We start from the raw sequence: 17372 nt of genomic DNA, 5'->3' as shown, positions 1-17372 counted from the left end.
GCAATCATCAGAGATTGAAGGAGAAAAGAATGAGGATTTGGTGGTACATTATTGATTAGTGATCCCTTTTCTTAGTGAAATATGAAATGTTATACCCAACTTAAAGGAAAGGACAAAAGATGGAATAAGATGGGATGGGTTGATCAATATTAGAAGCAAAAGGAATGAAAGGTGGGGGGAGGGAACTTCAAAAAGCAAGTGATAACATCTCCCTCACCCCACCCCAAAGAAAAAAGAAAAGTTGCTTTCTCAGATCTATGAAACATTCCACCACTTAGGTTTTTTCGATTACTTAGTAAATTTTTGTGTGTGTATGCAAACAATTTCACTTCTTTCTAAAGGAAGCTGGAGAAGTAAATAGAAAAAATAACTGACATTTTCATTTTTTTCATCAGGAAATTAGAACAAGGCAGTGAAATTTCTTTTGCAAAAAGGACATTTCAGTTTTACTTTGTTATATAGGATAAAAAATAGCCATGAAAATTTATTATATCCCAAAGTTGGAAAGGATTTCAGAGATCATATCGTCAATTCTCTTCATTTTACAGGTATCGAAGCAAATCCCAAGAAAGGTAAGGAAAAGAGCTTTACCCAAGGTTATCCAATTGGTTTATGGCAAAGTTCTAATTCAAATCTAAAGCTCTTGATTCCCAATCTAATTGATTTTCTTGCCACAGAACACCATGTTTTACACAATACCTTTGGAATATATTTCCTTTGGAAAATATTCTAGGCTTCAGAATATAATAAAAATCATATTAATTCAACACAAAATTGTACAATCCTGGTGACAATTTAAAGACCCAAATATGTCATAAAATACACTATTCAAAAAATTCTTGGTATTTTATCAAGGCAAATATCAAAAACATTTCAATTTTTAGGTGATCATTTTATGCTATAAACAATTACAAGTGGGATCAGGCTTTTTGCTTTTTTTTTTTTAAGCCAATCATTAGCATAAATAATTGGTAAGAAATCAATTTAATACAGTCTTCTCTAGAGTCATTGTGAATCTTGCCTTTTTCACCCCTTCCACATACTGAAGTTGCTTTGTGATCTATCTTATTCACAATTTCCCCCCATAGCATTCATTGCTTTATCTTTCTTTACTTTATCCCAGACTTGACTTTGGGAAGGAGATATCGTGGGTTTTGTGAATTTAGTCTTAAGTGGAGACCTGAACATACTCCCATAGCAGATCTTGCTATAAGCATCAAAAGTGAGTTTATCTTGATGAAAAGGCCAGTTTTATTCTAGTTGTTGATCAAAGTGCCTCCAATATGTTCCTCTAGTCTATATGGCATACTGTATATACAGAAACCAAACCTTAAATTTAAATATGTTAGTTTACTATATCTTGACTATATATTTGCAGGACTTGAACCTGCTGTTCCATCTGACTTTTGGAATAATGGATGGTGATAGCATCAAGGTCCTAGAATACAACTAACATATTAGTATTGAAATCATGCCCTTCAATTTTGCTAAATTGGTAAATGATCAGTATTTCTAAATTAGAAATGGTTAGGTGGTTAGCTGAAGGAAAATAGCCACAAAATAAGCACAGGAAAAAACCAGAGATCTTTTTGAACACATTTAATTTAAGTCTTTCCCCCAAGATTATAATTCATTAGTTATAATCACGTAGGTATACTATCCTGGAGAGAACTGTTTTTCATGTACTTGGATTTTTAGAGAATAGTGTGGGGGGTCCTTGAAGTAGAACTTAACTGAATGTCCCTGATTTGTTCGTGATCTTAAAACTAAAAATACTGAGTCATACAGCATATTTCTTCTTTTAATAGCTTTTGAAACAAAATATGAAGTATTACAAGTTTTGCTTGGTCACAATTTGATTTAAAGTACTTAAACTTCAAATTCACAAAAATTTATAAAAAAATTTGTGGCAATTCAGATATATTTAATCCTTCAAAGTCTTTGTGTATCAATATTTCATGAGCAGAAAGCTTTCATTTACTAACTAATGGGTAGCTAGAATGAATATAACATTGATAAAATAATGAAAATGTTGGAAGTTCAAAGGAGAAAATATTCCTTGCTCTCCAGATTTTCCCCTGCTCTATTCTTAATACTTTATTCAGCAGTTAATGCCTATTAAGTGCTGTGTCCTATGGGATTTACAGAATTAAGTAAAGCCCCCTATCCTCTGAACTTGTCATATATAGTCTAAGGAACAGCAGCCCCCAGACTTAGATTCAAATGGTTGCTGTCTCATCATTTTGTCATTATTGCTGCTATTAGCAGGTTTTTCTAGCTACTCCATTATACAGAATATCAAATTTCTTTTCCATAGCTTCACCATCTAGTCAGATGTCTACTACAATGAGAAAAAGGCCTTGTTTTCCCAACTCCATACTCTATAGGAATACTGTTTTTCTAATTCCTGCAGTGTTTCTCTCCCCTTCCCCCTCTGTTCCACTCAAACATAAGCATAACTCCCATTTTTATATAGTACTTTAAGATTTATGGTTTCCTTACAATATGAAATATCATAACTATTTCCCCCATTTCATAGTAGGAAACAGCCTAAAAAGGGTGAAATGATTTGCTCTAGATGACCCAGCTGCTAAGTGTCAAGAGTAGGGATTTGAACATAGATCTAACTCCCTCTACTGGTTTTTTCCTCTTAACTATACTGTCTCTTCTCTAGAGAAATCCTAGCTCTTTCAAAGTCTAGCTCAAATTCCACCTATGTATGTGAAGTGTGTTCCCTTACCACTGAAACCAGGAGTGATTTTTGTCTATTATGAACCCTTATAGCACTTACTTTGCCTGAATTTTATAGGGCATTTAACAATACAAGCTAATAAATTATGTCTTGTTCTTAGTATGGTTTATCTTCCCAATTAGATCATAAACTAACTGAGCAAGTCTATTTATTTCCATGGTGTTTGGCATACAACCTTGTAAGCTTAGTAGTTGCTTCATATGAATCCTATTGACTGAACTGTTCAATTTTCTATTCTCCCACAATAATTACTTTACATGCAAGCACCACTATAGTACACTAAAGACCCCTTAGGAGAACTTTAGCTTTACCTCAATAAACATTTAGGTTAGTTTTGTTCTGCACAAACTTTTATTTTGCATATTAAATGCTGGCAACACATTCAGAAATTTGTAAATCCCTTTACATCTACTCTCTCAGGAGTGAGTAGAAAACTGTAGTAAATTAATTTAGTATTTAAGTTTACTTAAAATTGGTGTTCTGGTTTCTCATAGAATGTTACAGTTCTTAGAGTTGAGTAACCTGAGGCCCAGAAAGGTCATAGGATTTATCCAAGGTTATAAAAGCTAATTAATAATGTCAGAAGACAAACTGAGGTCTAATAACTCCAGGTCCAATGTTACTTCCCTGACACCAGTCGTTCCATATCTTTTTGAGGATGTGACCAAATTTTAAAAGTTTCATAGATCTTCACATCATAATACAACTATTATCAGTGGTATCTGATACATAGTAACCAATTATAAAATTTTAAAATGATTGTTGCTGTTTCTTCTAGGATTATTACCTCACATCAGAAACCTGAAAGTAGGATAAAGTAAATGATAATGATGCCAGAGTTTCTGGTACCAAGTGTTTGAGGGGTTTTGTGGCTTATTTTGAGTAAATATTGGTATATTGTGTCATTCTGAATTTATCTGAAAGTTTTTTCCCTATATTATTTCATAGAATTTGTTCTATTGTTACAGATGTTTATATTCTATAAGTATATATCTTATTATAGATGTGGGCCTTTTTTTCTTTTTGTGAGGGAAAGTTGCAACATCTTGAGAATGGTTATGTTGAAAATTCAATGCAGTATTTATTAGACATTTACTATATACAATATACTATGGTAGATCCTGAAAAACTGTTTCATCCCTCCTCACAAGAGAATTTTAATCTAATAGGAGAGAATGGCTGCACTATATGGCAGTAATTATAGGCAGTAATAATACTGGTAGCCTAGCCTCAAGTTCATGCTATATAAGGATTGGTTGAAGGCTTAGGAAAGATATCTATTTGTTTTAAAGGAATATATAGAAAAGAGACTTTTCTGTTTAGTTTTTCAAGTCTGAACTAGGGTGGAAGTTCTAAATAGACAAATTTAAGTTTGCTATAGCTAAACGAATTGCTTTAGGAATAAAGGCTACCTTTATTGAAGTCTTCAAATAAAAGCTATTTTTATCATTTCTTCATTGTGTTGTAGTGGGAGTTCTCTCTCAAATCTGGATTAGACCTAGAAGGCCTCTGAACTTCATCTGAAATTGTGTTGATTCTGAATTTTGTTTTATAATATTATAGATTGAAAGTTTGAATGATTCTTAGGAGTCATTTCATCCAGTTGACTTAATTTACAGATTTAGGAAATTATCCTTCTTTTTGGAAAGAGCATCTAAGGTTGAATTATATCTCAATTATTTTCCAGTTTTGTGATCTTAGATAGTGAGTGGGTTTTATTACTAGATGAATACTAAGATTGCCTCAGTAGAATTAGAGTTTGGAAGGGGGGATATAAGACATCAATGAGTTCTTAACCCTTTTTATATCATAGACTCTTTTAGGAGTCTGATGAAGCTTGTGAACTCTTCAGAATAGTGTTGGATTACAAAAGCAATCAATAACTAACATTTATATAGAGCTTACTATGTGACAGACATTATGCTAAGTACTTCATAATCATCCTATTTGACCTTCACAACAACTCTGGTAGATAAATTCTTTTATCATTTCTATTTTTTACAAAGAAAACTGAAGCAAACAGAAGTTAAGTGAGTCCAGGGCCACACAGTGAGTGGCTGAGGTCTATTATTGAAATATTTATCAAAATATTATGGTCTGATCCAATCCCTTTGATAAGTTCAAGCTTAGAGAAATTTACATCTAAAGTCATATAGATTCAAACCTCAAATTTTTTACTCTAGATTCTGCACTCTTATACCGCACCTGTTTTTCTTTTCCTACTTAGCCTTAGCTTTCCCCACATTTGCCTAAAAGCATTGACAATTTCATAAGGATGTCCAAGATGGCCCTGGGACTAGTTTGTCTGAAATATAGCTAATATACATATTAAAAGCTGATAGTGCTGCCAGACATTTCTCTCTAGGCAGGATTATTTAAATTCATTTAAAACCTCAAATGGTGATCTCAACATTTAATGTTTTTTCATCTGTCGCTGAATTCTTTTTAAGATTAAAATGAAAGCCAAAAGCATTTGGAGTAAAGGAAATTAAGTAGTATGTCAATATTTTAAAAGATGTTTCAATAATAATAGCAACTCTGTCAGCTAGGATTCCATTTCAGACCCTAGTGCTGTTTAACATGATATCCTGAATTCTTTGATCATATAATAAGGAAATTATAAATTCTGAATAAGAGAGTCAGATGGTCAGACATTCAGATATATATTCATTCAAAATAATTTTTTTAAGCTTTGTGAGAGATGAGAAGAGAAGTGGCTTTATAGCATCATGGGTTTAATAATCATAATAATAATATAAATATAATTATAATTTAAAAATAATATAATAATTATAATATATAATAATGATAATAAAATCTTTTTTCTTATTGTGTCACAATTTTGTGTCATATATCAGAATTACCTTAAAACTTATTTCAAGAGATTAGACAAAAGGGATCAGAAACCGAACTAAGTTGGAAGAATATCTCTTATAAGAGATAATGGACATAGAATCAGAAAGACTTGGAAATTGGCATAAGGTGGAAAAGAGAAGGGGAAAAGATAGTGGAGGTTTCAATCAGGGTGACTAGGAGAATGCTGTTCCTTAAACAGATATAGAGTGGTAGAAGTAGGACAGTTTGAGGGGGAAAAATTATTTTAGTTTTAGACATGTGAAGTTTAGGAAATAGATGAAGCTGATTAGATCTTTCTTTAGAAGTGATTGGAAGCTATGGGATTTTGGGAGAGTTTTTCTGAGGGGGAGATTGTAGAAGAGAATTAAAAATGATGACTGAGAACATAGGTCCCTTGAGAAGAGGAAGGTAAACTAACAAAGGAACTGTCAAACTGACTGGAACCTAATTATGCTAGATGCTGAAGAAAGAGAAGACTATTTCTAGGTGAAGTCATTAAGGTGAGAAGCTAACTAACTCTGAGTTTAATAGATGATAGATCAACAACAAGGATAACATGAACTTAAATTTTAAGTTAATTATTGATTGATGTTGATAGGACAAGGGTCTCCAGTTGGCATTTGAGGCTAGAAATATGGTAGGAACTCCTGAATGTGAGTTCAGTGGAATTGGGTAGGAAGGTGGCGAATGAGATTAGCAATGGCTAGCATTGGAGATGAGATAGTGTCTTTAGGGGAAAAGCCAGGTTTCACTTGGTAAGAAAGCAAAACTTCAGAACATACCTAGGATATTTTCATTTTAATTTAAGAGTTTTTGAGGCATTCCTAATGATCTGCTCCCAGATTCAGGAAAACATTATTGCATTATAAATAATTAATAGTTTTAGTTTGTTACTAAATAATTACCAAATCAATAAAACAATTTAAATGTTTGTAAAGTATTTTAAATGCATTATCTAATCTGAGCTTTACAGTAACTCTCTGAGGTAGGTATTAACAAGTATTTCAATTTTACATATGAGATAGTCAAAACTCATGGTAGTTAAGTGTTTTGCATTTTGTCACATAGTGAGGTAGAAATTGAACTAAGGAAGTCTTCCTGATTCTAAAGACCAGCATGGTTAGCCTATACCATTATTGCCTCCCAACATGAGAGAAATCACAAAGTAATGACACTTCCAACTACCAAATAACAATTTTTCATTAAACCTTTGTTTAATTTGATAAGAAAAATTCCTTATTCAGTTTGATTATTTAGACACCTCAACTAACCAATTTCTTTTTGTATTATGCTACTCATTCTCTTCTGGTGATTTAAGAAAGTCAGAGATGAACCTTCTCCTAAACTACATATAGAATTTCCTGTCCTTCAGCTCTCTTCCTTGATATCATTTTTTTTAAAAAACCCTTACCTTCTGTCTTAGAATCAATACTTTGTATTGGTTCTAAGGCAGAAGAGTGGTAAGAGCAAGGCAATAGGGGTCAAGTGACTTGCCCAGGGTCACACAGCTAGGAAGTGTCTGAGGCCAGATTTGAACCCAGGACTTTCCCCCATCTCTTGGCCTGGCTTTCTATCGATGGTGCCACCTAAATGCCTCTTTCATATACTTTTTAAAAAACTGTATTCGATAGAGATTTGATATTTCAAATATAATCCTTTGTATGTTGGAATTTTTGTATTTGCTGATGTGTAATGTTTGGAATATAGTTTTAAAAACCATTTTATTTTTAATAAATGTTTATGACCTTTCAACAAATAAAAAACCTGATCTTTAAGACTGTACCTTCCTTTTGGAAAGGCAGGTCTGTTAAATGATATCAAGAGGGGTCAGGTAGGTAGCTCAGTGGATTGAGAGCTAGGTCCAGAGATCCTGGGTTCAAATGTGATCTCAAGACACTTCCTAGCTGGGTGACCCTGGTCAAGTCACTTAACCTCCATAGTCTGGCCCTTATCACTCTTCTGCCTAATTCTAATTCACAGTATTGAAAGTAAGGGTTTTAAAAAAATCAATAACAAATTTAATTTGCATTTCTAAACAATGATTTCAAGCATTTTTTTTCACAACTACATAGTTTTGATTTCTTCTTCTGAAAACCGCCTGTTCATATCCTTTCACTATCAGTTGAGAAATGGCTCTTATTTTTATAAATTTGGCTCCTTTTTCCTGATATGTTTGAAAAATAAGACCTTTATCAGAACTTGCTATAATTTTTTGTCCCAGTTTTCTGCTTTCCTTTTAATTCTGGATACATTGGTTTGGTTTGTGCCTTTAAGAATTTGAATACTCTGCCATTTGGTGCATCTACTTTTAGTATTGTTATTGCTTTGTCTGTGGTACCTTTTATCCAAATGTAGGTTTCCCTAATTATATCTTTTAACTAGATCTATTTTTGCTTTGTCTGAGATCATGAATGTCGCCCCTCCCTTTTTTCCCCCTCTGCTAAAGCATAATAGATTCTGCTCCAGCCCATTATTTAACTCAGTGTATTTTTCTCTTTCTAGTGTTTCTTGTAAACAACATATTGTGGAATTCTGGTTTCTAATTCATTCTGCAGTCTGTTTCCATTTTGTGAGTGAATTCATCTCATTCACAGTTATGATTACCGTGTTCCTTGGTTATTTTAATTTGCATTTCTCTTATTAGTACTTTGAGGTATTTTTCCCTTGGGATGCTGATAGCTTCATTTTCTTCTGAGAATTTTCTTTTTTATTATCCTATAATCATAGTCTACTGGAGAATAGCTCTTTTTTCTTATATGTATTTGTTATAATTCTTAGTCTACTAAATCTTCATTATAAAAACAATCAACATTTATTAAGCACCTACTATGTGTCAGATAAAACATAATCAGCATTTAAATTTTTTTATGTTGTTACATTAAACTAATTATTAAGCACCTATTCTGCAAGGCACTATGATAGCTATCAGAAGAGAGAAAAGTTTTAGGAGAACTTACTGTTGACATGGTGGTTCGGATTGGAAAAATTTACAGAGAAAATGGTGCCATAAAGATCTGTCTTTCAGTTACATGTAGAAAAAAAATTTTTTTCTTTAGAATATTTTTCCACGAAATAAGGGGATGCCCATCAATTGGGGAATGGCTGAACAAATTGTGGTATATGTTGGTGATGGAATACTATTGTGCTCAAAGGAACAATGAAGTGGAGGAATTCCATGTGAACTGGAACGACCTCCAGGAAGTGATGCAGAGCGAGAGGAGCAGAACCAGGAGAACATTGTACACAGAGACAAACACACTATGGTATAATCGAATATAATGGACTTCTCCATTAGTGGCGGTGTAATGTCCCTGCACAATCTGCAGGGATCAAGGAGAAAAAAAACACTATCCAAAAGCAGAGGACAAACTGAGGGAGTAGAAACACCAAGGAAAAGCAACTGCCTGACTACAATGGCTGAGGGGACATGACAGAGGAAAGACTCTGAGCGAACACTCTGATGCAAATACTAACAACATGGCAATGGGTTCAAGTCAAGAACACATATGATACCAGTGGAATCACGCGTCGGCCACGGGGGGTGGGAGGGAGGAAAAGAAAATGATCTTTGTCTTTAATGAAAAATGCATGGAAATGATCAAATAAAATACTATAAAATTAAAAAAAAAAGAATATTTTTCCATGGTTACATGATTCATGATGCCTTCCCCTCTTTTCCCCCCTTCCCAGAGCTGACAAACAGTTCCCCTGTGATATATGTCTCATTGTTTAAAACCTTTGAGTGTTATTCATATTTGCAATAGAGTGATCATTTAAAGTCAACATCCCCAGTCATACCCCCATCAAACCAGGTGATCAATCATATGTTTTTCTTCTGTGTTTCTATCCCCCAGTCCTTTCTCTGGATGTGGATAGAATTCTTTTTCCTAAGTTCCTCAGAATTGTCCTGGATCATTGCATTGCTGCTAGTAGAGAAGTCCAATACATTCGATTGTGCCTCTGGGTACAGTATTCTCCTGGTTCTGCTCCTTTTGCTCTGCATCAATTTCTGGAAGTCTTTCCAGTTCATTATTCCTTTGAACATAATAGTATTCCATCACCAACAGATACCATAGTTTGTTCAGCTATTCCCCAATTGAAGGGCATCCCCTCATTTTCCAATTTTTTGCCACATTCATACCGTGGCTATGAATATTTTTGTACAAGTCTTTTTCCTTATTATCTCTTTTGGGTACAAACCCAGCAGTGGTATGACTGGGTCAAAAGGCAGGCATTCTTTTAAAGCCCTTTGGGCATAGTTCCAAATTGCCCCCAGAAAGGTTGGATCAGAACTCCACAAGCAATACATTAGTGTACCAATTTTGCCACATCCCCTCCAACATTTATTATTTTCCTTTGCGGTCATATTGGCCAATCTGCCAGGTGTGAGGTGTGATAATTAAAATGTTTGGGAGCAAGGGAAATATATATATCAATTATGACCGCTGAAATATGTTTTCTACTGTGTCTTGGTTTTATATAAATATAAGATGGTCGCCAGGGAATATATTCCCAATTTATGAATATGCCCAAGCCAACTGGATTTTATAGAGAAATTTAATTTATAATACACTAATTAATCAATAGAAAAAGAGAGAACGTAAGAAAGGAATAAGAATGAATAAATCAGTCAGTTGGTTTTATCACTCACCCAAGATCTCTCTAGGTAAGGCTTCTCATGCCAACCTCAGGCTCCACCTTCAAGAGACCTCCTTTCAAGAAATGTTCCAGAGAATTCTCCTCCTGACTCCTCCTGAGTTCTCCTTCCACAGCCTCCTTCAAGACCTCTCCAGGAGCTCTCCTCCTTCAGAGCCAGCCTTCTCTCAGAGCAAAACCTGCCCCTTCTCTCCTCAGACCCCACTATCTTTAAGTCCCCTCCCCTCAGTTCTCACATCTACCAATCACTGTTGATGTCTCCCCTGTGCCAATGGTGGCTCTAGCTTAACCCAGGACCGCCCAGAGGTCTGTTTCCTTTGCACATGTCTGTTGTAGGTCATATTCTCAAATAATTAAATCTTGATCTATGCTGCAGCCCTTCCTAAATCCTGTTAGACTGAGTAGGGTGGAGATCGTAATTTCCAAGACCTGGTTCTGTCATTCCAAGTATCTCCATTGTATCAATTCTAAAATCAATCATGACTCAAAGAACTTCCTGTTCTATGCTTAAGCATAGGTCAAAGCCCTTTCCATTGTTTAGCAAAAGGTTTCTGTCCTAAAGTAGTCTTAAGTAGGGAGGAGAAGGATCCTCCCATGCCAAGGGATTTCACATTCCAATAGAGTTCTTACTGTCAGTAGGAAATTTTTTCCAAGTATGAAATTTCCCAATGGTGAAATTTCCAACATTCATAAGTCTAAGAAATTTTAAGGTTTACAGAGGTGGTATAGAAATGATTTTTGACAATTGTTTTTTGTCGTTTTAAAACTCAGATTTTCTCCCTCTCAACCTCCTCCCTGAGGCAGTGAATAGTCTGGTATAGGTTATATCCATACTTTCATGTAATACATATTTTCATTATCATACCAATATGATAGAAGACACATCATACATATCATGAAGGATGTATGTTGGAAGCTGACATGTTTTGATCTGTACTCAGATTCCAATAGTTCCTTCTTTGGCTATGTATGGATAGCATTTTCTTCATGACTCCCTTATGGTTATTCTAGAGATTTGCTTTGCAGATAATGGTTTAGTCCTTCACAATTGATCATTTTATGTTTCTGTTCTGTAAACATTGTTCTCCTGGTTCTGCTTACTTTGTATGAATTCATATAAGACAACATTTTTCTGAACTTGGCCTGTTTGTCATTTCTTCTGGCAAAATAGTATTCCATTACAACCAGGTACCACAGTCTCTTCACCCAAACCCCAAGTGATGAGCTTAGTTTCCAGTTCTTTGCCACTACAAAAAAAAATGCTGCTAAAAACATTTTGGTACAGGTAGGTCCTTTCCCCTATCTGTGATCTCTTTGGGATATAGACCTAGTAGTGGTGTTTCTGGGTCAAAGGGTAAGCATGGTTTTGTGGCCCTCTGAGCCTGGTTCCATATTGCTCTCCATAATGGTTGTATCAGTAAATAATTCCACTAACAGTGTATTAGTGTCCCAATTTTCTCATAACATCTCCGACAATTTATCATTTTCTGTTTTGGTCTTATTATCCAGTCAGGTAGATGTAAGGTGGTATACATTTGTTTTAATTTCTATTTCTCTAATTAACAACGATTTGGAACATTTGTTCTTATGACTGGATAATTTTAATCTCTTCATCTGAGGACTGCCTGTTCATATCCATTGACATTTCTTGATTGGGAAATGTGTTATATTCTTATAAATGTAACTCCATTCTCTAAATTTGAGAAGTAAGGCTTTTGTCAGAAATACTTGCTATAAAATTTTTTTCCTAAATTTGTTGTTTACTTTCTAATCTTGATTGCATTGGTTTTATTTGTGAAAAAAAACTTTAATATAATCAAAATGATCTATTTCATTTTTTGTAATGTTCTCTATGTATTATTTGGTCATAAATTGTTTTCTTATTCATATGTTTGACAGGTAAACTTTTTCACATTCCTCTGACTTGTTTTAGTGTTACCCTTTATTTCTAGATCAAATATTTGTTTTAAATTTATCTTGGTATAGTGTATGAGATGGTGGTCCATGCCTAATATCTGCCATACTGCTTTCCAGTTTTCCCAGAAGTTTTTGTCAAATAGTGAGTTCTTTCCCCAAAAGCTTGGATCTTTGGCTTTATCAAACACTAAATTGCTTTGGACATCTGATCTATTCTCATCCTCCACACACCACCACACATCCACCACATTTCTTAGCCTGTACCAGATTGTTTTGATGATTACTGCTTTATACTATAGTTTGATATCTGTTATTGCCGGGCCTCTTTTCCTTCCTTTTTTTCCCCTTTAATTCATTTGATATTCTTGGTCTTTTGTTCTTCTGTTGTTGTTTTTTTCTAGTTCTATGAAATAATTTTGGAATAGTTTGATTGGTATTGTAGTGAATTAATTTAGGAAAGATTGTCATTTTTCACTATTGGCTCTACCCATCTGTGAGTAATTAATGTTTGTCCAATTGTTTAGGTTTGATTTCATGTGAAGAACATTTTATAATTGTGTTCAGATAGTTGCTGGATTTATTTTAGTAGGTGTTACCCCAGGTATTTTGTCTAGAGTTATTTTGAATGGAATTTCCTTTTCTGTCTCTTGCTGTTAGATTTTGCTAATAGTAAATAAAAATTCTGATGATTTATTTTATATCCTGTGACTTTGCTAAAGTTTTTAATTATTTCTATTCGGTTTTTGGTTGATTCTCTAGGGTTCTCTAGGTATACCATCATATTGTCTACAAAGAGGTGGTAACCATTACTAATTCCTTCAGTTTCTTTTCCTGTTCTTATTGTGTAGTGAGCATTTCTAGTACAACATTGAATAACAATGATAATAGACATCTTTGCTTCAAAAGGATTTAGAAAAGCAGAAGTCAGTACATTTGGAGAAGGAAATGAGATGGGGACATTTGTGATTGGTAACCTTAGTGAATGTGGATAGAGTTCTCAGTTAAGAAGATGCCTCAGGAAAATAACTAGTAGTCCAGTTTCTCCAGAACACAGAGTAAATGAACTGAAATAATATGAAATGAAACTGGAGATAGGTCAGAGTTACATTTAGGTGAGGAATTTTTTTTTATTGTAGAGACAATAGGGAGCCACTACTGGTCTTTTGAGCAATGGAATGATTTAGTTAGTGCTTTTTATTAGTATATTTTAGTAATGTTATCCATTATTGTGTATAAAATATACTCATTATTAGGAAGTTATTTATTTGCATTGTTTTTCTAGTATGTATATGAAAATATATTGATTTGTCTGTCCTTGTGGTCTTCAATGTAGATATGCATTTGTTAGCATGTAGCAAGTTATAAAGGCAGACTTTGGCTATGAAGCTTTATTCTTTTATCTCAGTATAGTGTTAGATAAAAGATGTAGGATTATTTCTAACAGAACTGAGAATCATTTTTTTCTATTTAGGGCTACTAACCTACCAAAATTTTTAATTTGGTTTTTCAATGAGAGATTGTAAAGGTTAAATTTAGTGGTCCAATTTACATTATATGAAATAATGTGGTCACCAAAATTATTATATCTCAAGTTAGAAGTTTATTTACCAAAATAGAGGGGAAACAATAAAATAGAGAAATGTTAGATGGGTTAGAGAAAATACCTGTCATTCATACTATAGGAAATTTTAATAAAGGCAAATAAACCATGCTTATCAAATTTGAAGGTGACACAGAGTTAAAAAAAAATAGGTTAGAATTCAGAATCAAGATTTGGAAAGCTCTCTTAAAAGACCAGAATGATAAGATGAAATCAATAAAATGTTACTTAATTAGGATATATATGAAATCTTTGGGGTGGGGGGTTCCAAAAGTTAGTTGTGCAAGTATGAGATGTGAAAGATAGTTTAATATCAATTCTTGTAGGAAAAACTTGAAGATCTTATACAAGCTTCCCAAAAACCTGGTAACTTGTTAAGTAACATCAACAAAAGTGTGCTGTCCAGATCAAAGGAGTTCATAGTCCCACTAAATTCCACACTAGTCTAAATATATCATAAATATTATAATCAGTTATAGGAGCTACATTTTAACCAATAACAAAAAAAAAATAATGTGCTTATTTCAGTATTCAGGAAAGGGTAGCCAGTGGGGTAATAGCAGTTGGAAAAACCCTAGCTTTGGAGTCAGAAGAACTGTTACTTACTTTCTCAGACACTCCATTTCAGATTTATGAGGGAAAAATTTATAAAACTACTATATAATATACTAGATTATTAGTTCCTTCAGCCTAAGAACCATTGTTTTTTATCTTTTAGCACAGTGCCTTAAAAGTGTTACATGGCTGATTATTAAATTGAATTTGTTAAATGTTATATGAGGAACAGTTCTAAGACCAGGGAGTAGACAGTGACTACAGTAATTGTCTTCAGATGTTTCTTCTCACTTGAAAAAAAAGATTAGATTTATTTTGTGTTAACTATAGAAGAAAAAATGTGGCTCAGTGAGGGAAAGTTTCAGTAAACATATTTTTTATTTGGTATAAGAAAAACTTTACAATAATTAGAGCTGTCCAAAAAAAACAAAAACAAATGAGTGGTCTTGTTATTGAGTTTTCCCCATCAGCAGAATGTTAAACCATGTTTCATCATTCAGTCAGCTGTTCAGGGTCCTACATTTGTTGGGAGATAGTAGATTAGACATCTCAAGCCCTTTTAATCTCTGACTTCCTCATCCTGGTCCTTCTCACACTATCATCACTGTTTTTAGACATTTATCTCCTTCCCCAAAATGACATTAGCCATGTCATTCAGTATATGGTCATATGAGTCTCTGGACCCTTTCCACCTTTTATAAGAGATCTTTGCTACTTACCCTTCCTGTCTCTTGATGCCCTCCTACACCAAAACTCTCGACTTGACACCTCATCCTATTTCTCTACTTCAGCTCTAAGATGGGAAATGCAGTAAAAGAGACTGCCTTCAAATGTCTAGGACTAGCAGGAAAATTATATTTCTAACATCCCTACTTCCCAGTTCCAACTCCAAACCCATTTTATGTAACAACAATTAGAAATGATAATACTACCATTGCCATATTTCATAAAGTACGTTTTTGAGCTGGGAACCCAAACACAACTAACAGTTTCACTTCATCATTTTAGACAACTGTTTTACAAATGCATTTTGGAATATAACCCTATCATGAGTCAGGAACTGCTCATAAAATAATGAAAAAGACATCAATATTTAAGAATATATTTCACTGTGATTATAGGTAACTAAATGACCATGGAATCTGGTGCAGAGACCCAACAGAGTGGCGATGCAGCTGTAACGGAAGCAGAAAATCAACAGATGGCTGTACAAACACAACCACAGATTGCAACATTAGCACAGGTATAAGATAATTTTGGAGTTTTTCTAAAATTGTATAATTTGCAAAAGGAAATGGATGTTTTGGATTAAAAGAAATTTCTTTAGTACAGTGACATCTAGAATGAATGGAGAGAGATGAAATTTTAAATATTATCTTGACTTTAAATTAGGATACTTGTTATAAAATGCTTTTCACATAACAAAAATGAAAACTACCCATTTGTTATACATAGCTTAATAAATCTGCAGAGGTATAATTTGTAAACATTTATTTTTTCCAAAGATTTAGGAAGTATTGTTTTGTTTGTTTAGTAGAAAATACTATTCTTTTCACTGTGTTCTTTTCACTGGAGTACTGTTTGTATATGAGCCAGAAGATAGAATGACTAATGAGTAAGTTTTCAAAATAGTTTCATGTCTTTTACCTACAAACAGAAAATAGTATAAGATGATAGATAGTAGACTAGATATAGGATCAAGAAAATTTGGATTGAAATTCTGCCTCTGACAATTAGCCCTAGGTGAACATAGGCATGACATTTATTCTATGTGAGCCAGTTTTCCTCTTCTGTAAGAGGATGATGTAGCTAGCATTTTTATAGTATTTTAAAGTTTGCAAAGCACTTTGTAAGTAATATATAATCTGATCCTCATAACAACTGCTGGGAAGTTGGTACTGATATTTCCATTTTATAGATGAGGAATCAGAGGCAAGTATAAGTTACGTAATTTGCCCAAAGTCATATAACTAGTGAGAGTCTGAAGCTGGATTTGTAATCAAGTCTTCTTGATTCCAGGTCTGTCACTATCAGCTGCCTTTAATAATACCTATATAGTACTTTACTCATGGAATTGATAAGAGGCTTGGATGAGGGAATGGACAAATAATTTGCAAATTTGAAGCATTATATAAGTCAATAATTATTAAAATACATTTTAACATAAACATAACTGGAATAAGAAAAAAGTATAGCTGTGAAGAGGACCAGCTTTGGAGTCAGAAGGTCTAGGGTTCATCTTACCTCTTTTGGACACTGGTTATCTCTGATCCTGGGTGAGTCACTTCAACTTGGAGTACCCTGGAAGTTGTAAAACAATCGCTCTTCTGTATTGTTAGAAGGAGTTTATTCAACTTCTTTTGAAAGGGGTTTAATTACTCCATAGAAATTAAATCACAAGTCAACACCAAAAAATAACCCCCTGTAAATTAGGCATTCTCTTTCTTCAGACTATTTGTATTTGCCATTCTATCTGTGAAATTAGGTCCCCATGGGCCTGTTAAAATAAATTCATTACTTTTTTCCAAATATGAAGTATCACATTTTTCATTCATTCTGAAGTTTTTTAACATGTATGTCCTTGGTTGACATAATTTTCCCCCATTTTTCTGATCACTATTATTTTTTAATAATGAGGGAGGAAAAAGTGATTTTTTGAACATTATTTACACATATAAAGAGTCTTTAAAATAAACTTAAGAACAAAAATGCATGAAAAGCATTGCATCCATGTAGAAATCCATATGTTTCTCTTAAAGCTCTATAAGTTATATCAAATTATCCTCAGACATCAAGTAGGGAAAAAAATCTTGTGTTTTGTGTTAGTCACAGACCAACATCATTCTGGCTACTGATATATAATAGGGTAATATTGGGCTCATTTGTAATAGAATCTTTTCCACAAATCCAAATGATTAATAATTTTATTTTTAAGCTTCATATAATATTAAATATTTTATTATAGATGTATTTTAGAAACATTTAACCTCCCTTTTAGATTAACTTTGTTATAATAAAAATGTTAAATGTTGTGGT

The 17372-nt window shown here is 33.5% G+C and overlaps 1 protein-coding gene across 4 annotated transcripts in view; it reads left to right on the top strand.

The window, feature by feature from the left end:
• The window catches only part of CREB1 (cAMP responsive element binding protein 1), a 100370-nt gene that overhangs the window by 12218 nt on the left and 70780 nt on the right, over positions 1–17372 (top strand). For all 4 annotated transcript variants that reach the window (XR_008913938.1, XM_007501848.3, XM_056807187.1 and 1 more), the window contains exon 2: positions 15458–15579. Coding sequence is in view for 3 of the 4 variants with exons in the window: in XM_007501848.3 (XP_007501910.1) it covers positions 15466–15579 (114 nt within the window). In the remaining variant the exon portion in view is untranslated. The remainder of the gene's footprint in view (positions 1–15457; positions 15580–17372) is intronic.

The sequence above is a fragment of the Monodelphis domestica genome, chromosome 8, assembly GCF_027887165.1.
Source record: "Monodelphis domestica isolate mMonDom1 chromosome 8, mMonDom1.pri, whole genome shotgun sequence".
Taxonomy (NCBI): domain Eukaryota; kingdom Metazoa; phylum Chordata; class Mammalia; order Didelphimorphia; family Didelphidae; genus Monodelphis; species Monodelphis domestica.
Note: the sequence above shows the minus strand (reverse complement) of the source record. Positions and strands in the feature narration are given on the sequence as shown.